Raw genomic sequence first — 6,721 nt, 5'->3', positions numbered from 1 at the left:
TTTTGTTTTGTTTTGTTTTGTTTTGTTTCACTTATTTCTGCTCTGATCTTTATTATTTCCTTGCTTCTAGATGCTGTAGGATTCTTTTGTTGTTCTATTTCTAGTTGTTGGAATTGATGAGTTAGAGTGTTGGTTTTGCTTCTTTCCTCTTTTTTGATGTATGTTTTTATTGCTATAAACTGTTCTCTGAGTATTGCTTTCGTTATGTCCCATAGGTTTTGGTATGATGTATCTTCATTCTCATTTGTTTCTAGGAATTTTTTTATTTCAGGTTTTATTTGTTCTATTACCCAGTAGTTTTTGAGCAGTGAGGTGTTCATCTTCCATATGTTTGATGTCTTTCCTTGCTCTTCCTATTATTAATTTCTAATTTTATAGCATTGTGGTCCAAGAAGATGCTTTTTAGTATTTCAATGCTTTTGAATTTATTGAGGCTTGTTTTATGTCCTAACATGTGGTCTATTCTGGAGAAGGATCCATGTGGACTGGAAAAAAATGTGAATTGTGTGCTTTTGTTGGGTGAAATGCTCTCTATATGTCTATGAGGTTGAGTTGGTTGGTTGTATTGTTGAGTTCTTCTGTATCTTTGTTATTTTCTAGTTGACCTGTCCCTCTTTGAAAGTGGTGTGTTAAAGTCTCCTACTACTGTTGTAGAGTTGTCTGTTGTCCCTTTTAATTCAGTAAATATTTGCTTCATGTATTTTGGAGCACTTTCATTGGGTGCATAAACATTTATTATTGTAACGTCTTGTCAATTGACCCTTTCAGCATCATATAATGTCCTTTGTCTCTTATGATGTTTTTCACCTTAATGTCTATTTTATAAGAAATTAATATTGCCACTCCTGCTCTTTTTTGGTTAGCATTGGCTTGATATATTTTTTTTTCCATCCCTTAACTATTAATTTGTTTTTATCTTTGTGTCTAAGTTGGGTCTCTTTTCTTACCCAGTCTGCCACTCTTTCTCTTGATAGGTGCAATTAGTCCATTCACATTTAGTGTAATTAGTGATAGGTATGAATTGATTGCTGTCATGTTGGTGTTTCCTTGGTCCGTATACTTTTCTGTGCTCAGAAACTATTTCTTTTATTTCCAGTAGATTCCTCTCTGAAGTCTCACAATGCACCCTTGTAGCTCTCTGCCAGAGGCCCCACCTGTCCTTCAGGCCTACTCACTGTGCGCTAACCCTGTCTGTGGTCAAAAAGGGCCAAGCCTCTGAGTTTGTGAGTTTGGGTGTGATAGATGTCTTCTTGCATGTCCACTCTTTACAGGCATGTGTTTAGGTCCTGGGTTTCCTTTTCTACTACTTGACCTTCTAAACCCATTAAACCCACTGGTGTCAAGTTGATTCTGACTCATAGCGACCCTATAGGACAGAGTAGAACTGCCTCATAGGGTTTCAAGGCAGGTGCAGTCCAAGACCTTGGCTGCCACCAGCTGCTTTTGTGGGAGACAGATTGACAACCTTGGAAACCCAATGGGGCTGTTCTACTCTGTCCTATAGGGCACTATGAGTCAGAAGTGACTTGATAGCTATGGGTTTGGGTCTGGTTTTGGTAATCTTTACAGTAAGAAGCAGTGGTTAAACATTCTAATACCCATAATTTCACCAGTTCAAACCCACCAGCTGGTCTGCAGCAGAAAGATGTAGCAATCTGCTTCTATAAACCATATGGGGCAGTTCTACTCTGTCCTATAGGGTTGCTTGGAGTCAGAATCAACTCAGTGGCATTGGATCAATCTTTGTGGAAGCAGGCTACCACATCTTTCTCCCATGGAGCAGCTGGTGGCTTTGAACTGCTGACCTCTTGGGTCAGTTCAGTTAGCAGTCAAGAGCTTAATCACTGGAACACCAGGGTTTCTTTCTTGCCTTTCTAGTCACCCTTAAGTCTTCACTTTTGTCCCATAGTCAGAGAAGACATTGACTTTCTTTATCCCAGGAACTTTTTCTGAGTATCTAAGTTTTATCCCACCATGGTAGACTGCCAAGCCATCCTTGATGAAAAGACCACTCTGAGAGGCAATCTCACTCAGAATAAAAGCCAGAGTCTTCACAATGGCCTACGAGCCCCTACCCAATCTGACTTTATTTCCTTCTCATCTTTCACTCATTTATTTGGCTTCACCTGTACAAGCTTCCCTGCTATTCCATGACATGCAGACATGCTGCCACCTCAGGGCCCTTGCACTTGTTGTTCCCTCAGCCTGAAACTTTGGCCTGATATGGTCTTCTCTCAGATATCCACGTGGCTTGTTCCCTTTATCCCATTGAAATCTTTGGTCAAGTATCACCTTCTCAGAGAAGCCTTCCCTGACCACTTTATTTAAAAGTGAAGCTATCTGCAAGCACTTCTTTTCCCCTTTCCAGACCTTATTATTTGTAGGCACCTATCACCTTATTGTTTGCACTCCCCAATGAGACTGTTCATGAAGACAAGCATTTTTATTTGTTTGGCTCACTGGGCCTAGAAATGTGCCTGACATATAGTAACTACTCAGTAAATTGTTGTTGAATGAACATAGGAATAAAGTAATGAATTCCCACCAGGCACTGAGACTACTGGGAGTGCAGGGTTGTAGCTCTCTGTACAGGGGAAGCAGGAAGTTGCAATAAAGGGAAGTAAGGCAGTCAGAGTCCATACCAGTTCTCTCTCCCCACCTGCATGGGTCAGGGAGAGGGCAGTACGATATAAAAACTTCCAGCAGCAAAGAGGAAATAGTCCAGGGAGGGGAGGGAGAAGGAAAGATGTCTCCATTAATGTTGGGGCAGGGTGGGTAAAGCTCTTGGCTGGGAATTTGGACCAGGAGGCCTCAGGAATAGGGGATATACTGTCTTCACCTCTAGAAGCGAAACAGAACAGCAAAGGAGGTAAAGGTTATGCCTATGAAAAGCCTTGTTTATCAGAGGCTACTACTCACCCACTCTGTTAAAATCTATAGTGACCACTTTCCCCAAAGACTTTATTTGCACTCTCTCATTACTGAGTTCTGTAGATTTTACTAAAGATTTCAAAGGAGGTAAGATGAGGGAGTTATGTTGCACACTCTCCGGTAAGCAAAACTCCTTTGTCAGACATTTCCAACTTACAAGTCCCTCTCTGAAGCTGCTGGACTGAGAGTGAGGTTCCTCCCCCTTTCTAGGCCCTGCATCTTTCTTGTCCCCCTCTCAGAGCTCCCAGCAAACTTCAGATTCTTTGCTCATCCACAGAACCATCCCAGCCTCAACTCCCTATCCTTTCAAGCCTTGATGGGAACACCACTCTGGGAGGCAATCTCACTCAGAATAAAAGCTAGAGTCTTCACAATGGCCTACTTACAAAACCCAACACACTGAAGGGCCTTCCAGCTACCTGAACCACAAAACCAAAAGACAAACCCATTGCCATCGAGTTGATTCTGACTCATAGCAACCCTGTAAAACAGAATAGAACTGCCCCCATATAGTTTCCAATGCTGTAATCTTTACGGAAGCAGACTGCCACATCTTTCTCCTGTGGAGCAGCTGCTGAGTTCAAACCACTGACTTTTTGGTTAGCAGCCAAATGCTTTTACCACTGCACCAGCAGAGCTCCTTACCTGAACCACAGTACCTGTTTAAAAACCATTTTTCCAATGACACAGAAAAAAGGTAGCTACAGGAAGAAGGTGGGAAGAGAGCAGATACATTATGGGGATTGCAAGCAATGTCATGAAATGTGTATGAACTGCTGTACGGAAAATGAATTTGCTCTGTAAACTTTCACCCAAATCACAACTTTAAAAAAACCATTTGTCCTGAGAATAAATGCTCCTGGGGTCTTACTGGTCCCTATATGGTGCAAATAGTTCGTGATGGAATATTAACCTAAAGGTTGACTATTTGAACTCACCCAGTGGCACCGCAGAAAAAAAAGCTTGGTGATCTACTTCCGTAAAGATTTCAGCCAACAATACCCTATGGAAAAGTTCTGTTCTGTTACACATGGGGTCACCATGTTGTTGTTGTTGTTGTTATGTGCCGTCGAGTCAGCCCCGACTCATAGCGACCCCTCCTTGGGTTTCCAAGGCAGTATCACTACGGAAGTAGGATTGCCCAACCTTCCTTCCGAGGAGTGACTGGTGGGTTTGAACCGCCAGCCTTCTGGTTAGCAGTCAAGTGCTTTAGCCACTATGCTACCAGAGCTCCTGGGGTCACCATGAGTTAGAATCAATTCAATAACATTGGGTCTTGCCCTTCCCCAGCACCTCCAGTGGCTTATCAAAATATTTTTTCTGTGCACACACAGAGCTCTCATTAAGAGGCATTTGGGAGAATGTTATTTTCTCATCTCTACTCTAAACCCAACTACGCCTTCTTCCTGGGTGCTAGTGTCAGCAGAAGCTGATGGGGAAGTGAGGCCTGAGAGGTAGAGGAGGAAGAAATGAGGGAAAAGGGGAAGTTTGGAAGGGAGGCTTCTGAGGAGGCCACTGTGAGAGGCAAGCCAGCAGAAAGGAGCCGGCTAGCTCTGTCTTCTTACATCTTCCAGCATCTGTGGAGCTATGAGTCAAACTAAAGATTTACAGGGTAAGAAACATGGAGAAGGCAGGAGCATAAAATGGAAGCAAGGAGATGGACAATCCTGGGCTGGGAGGCTCAGATGGTGGTTAACTGGCTTAAACCAAACCAAACCAAACTCACTGCCATCGAGTTGGATCCGACTCATAGCGACCCCTCCTTGGGTTTCCAAGACAGTATCACTGTGGAAGTAGATTGCCCAGACTTCCTTCCAAGGAGTGGCTGTTATGGATGCCACTGGGCTGGGTGTAGGAGTGAGGAGAGAAGCAGGGGGTGGTGTGAGGGTCTATGAACCTTTGTTCTCCCTCAGGGGGAAAAGCTTTTGGACTGCTGAAAGCCCAGCAGGAAGAGCAACTCCAAGAAATCAACAAGGTAAAAGGAAGAACTAAGCTGGGAAAGGGGGCCCTGGGCTGAAGTGGGGATTCTACCCTGGCCCTTACGCTCTACCCCCTACCCCCCAGCAATTCCTGGATGATCCTAAATACAGCAGTGATGAGGATCTGCCCTCCAAACTGGAAGCCTTCAAGAGTGAGTGGGAAATTGGAGGAGCTAGAGAAAGTAGATCCCCACAAAAGGAGGGGGGATGCGCCAAGGCACAAAATTTACTCCTTAACCTGCACCTCTCATTCGGTCCTCTAGGTCCCCTCACCCTATCAGGGGCCTCAGTCCCCAACATTCCCCACCCCAATTCCCTGGTAGCCCTGCCTCCTCCTCCATTTCATCTCCCCGCCTAGCATTCTCTTGGCAAACCCCTCTTTCTCCCTGCCCCACCCTTGACTACTGTCTGTGACCCTCCATAGCGATCATCCTCCCTGCTCTCTCTTCCCTACCCAGAGAAATACATGGAGTTTGACCTGAACGGAAATGGAGATATCGGTGAGAAAAGGGTGATTTGGGGCATGTTCAGACCTAGGAAAGAAGAGATCTCCCTAGATAGTCTCCCTACCAGACAAAGGAGAATGGAACAGGAACATGGGAGAGAAAAGACAGACTGACTACCCTTCCTCTGCCACAGATATCATGTCCCTAAAGCAAATGCTGGAGAAACTTGGGGCTGCCAAGACCCATCTGGAGCTAAAGAAATTAATCCAGGAAGTGTCCAGTGGCTCTGGGGAGACATTCAGCTACCCTGACTTTCTCAGGATGATGTTGGGCAAGAGATCTGCCATCCTAAAAATGTGAGGGTGCAGATCCCCACACTTACCTGTTTTCTCCACGCTTCTTCCTGTCTCTAGGATCGCCTTCTACACATCCCTTAGCTTCTGTTTCTTTCATCCTTAGCCCCTTCCAAGGTCCCACCCATCCCCATCCATGGTTCTGGTCCTCACAGCCCCCAGGACTCACAGCCCTGTTCCTCCTCCTCTTCTCACCTCCACAATTCCTACCCTCTCCTAGACTTTTCAAACAGTTTAAGATTATTCTCTTGAGAGGAATGTTCTCTGATCCCTGTGTTTCATCCCATCCCAACCAGGATTCTGATGTATGAGGAAAAAGGAAGAGAACAGGAGAAGCCAACAGGTCCCCCAACCAAGAAAGCTATCTCTGAACTGCCCTGATTTTGGGGTGGGGGGGGTTTGAGGTGGGACTAAAGGGGCTTCTGATGTCCCCAAATGGAAGACAGAAGTGTGAGGCAAAGTCAAATTGTAAATTAAATAAATTATCCCTCTCCTCCAAACCTAGTCAGCTTGGTCATTTTTGGGGAGATTTATTTTCCTGAATTAGGGGAGGAGGAAGAGCCTTCAAGGGGAAAGCAGCAAGAATTTGCCCCTGTGAGCAATCCATCAACAATTCTGTAATGTGTCTACTAGTAGATGTAGACTGGTTTGGTGTCTGGAGTGGAATTCCAGACATATAAGACAGACTTGGCCTCGAGGAATTTAAGTGGTGTGATGGTTGGAGCTGTGTGTCAGCTTGGCTGGACCATAATTCTGTGTGGTTTGAGCAATTGTGGTGTAGGTTGTTCCTATGATGGGATCAGATGTATATGTTTTGAGCAGCCAATCCATTGAAGGGGAGTTTCTCTAGGGGTGTGGACTGCTTCCAGTATATTTGTAGACATCCTGGGAAAAGAGACTCTCTTCTTCTGTGGATTGGGGTTCTGTTGTGCTGCCTACAACTGTCCGTGAGCGAACAATCCACCATTCGGCCTGGAGATCTTGGACTCGTCAGTTGTTGGAGTCAACAGCC

The 6,721-nt window shown here is 44.9% G+C and overlaps 1 protein-coding gene across 1 annotated transcript; it reads left to right on the top strand.

Annotated features, from left to right (window-relative positions):
• Positions 1-4,518: 4,518 nt before the first annotated feature.
• Positions 4,519-6,090, top strand: AIF1 (allograft inflammatory factor 1). Its single transcript, XM_007951369.1, has 6 exons — positions 4,519-4,543; positions 4,845-4,906; positions 4,996-5,062; positions 5,369-5,410; positions 5,550-5,712; positions 6,006-6,090. The coding sequence occupies exons 1-6, from the start codon at positions 4,519-4,521 to the stop codon at positions 6,088-6,090; spliced, it is 444 nt and encodes a 147-aa protein (XP_007949560.1).
• The last annotated feature ends 631 nt before the right edge of the window (positions 6,091-6,721 follow it).

This window comes from Orycteropus afer, unplaced genomic scaffold (genome assembly GCF_000298275.1).
Source record: "Orycteropus afer afer isolate SDZICR_OR568_19922 unplaced genomic scaffold, OryAfe1.0 scaffold00294, whole genome shotgun sequence".
Taxonomy (NCBI): Eukaryota; Metazoa; Chordata; class Mammalia; order Tubulidentata; family Orycteropodidae; genus Orycteropus; species Orycteropus afer.
Note: the sequence above shows the minus strand (reverse complement) of the source record. Positions and strands in the feature narration are given on the sequence as shown.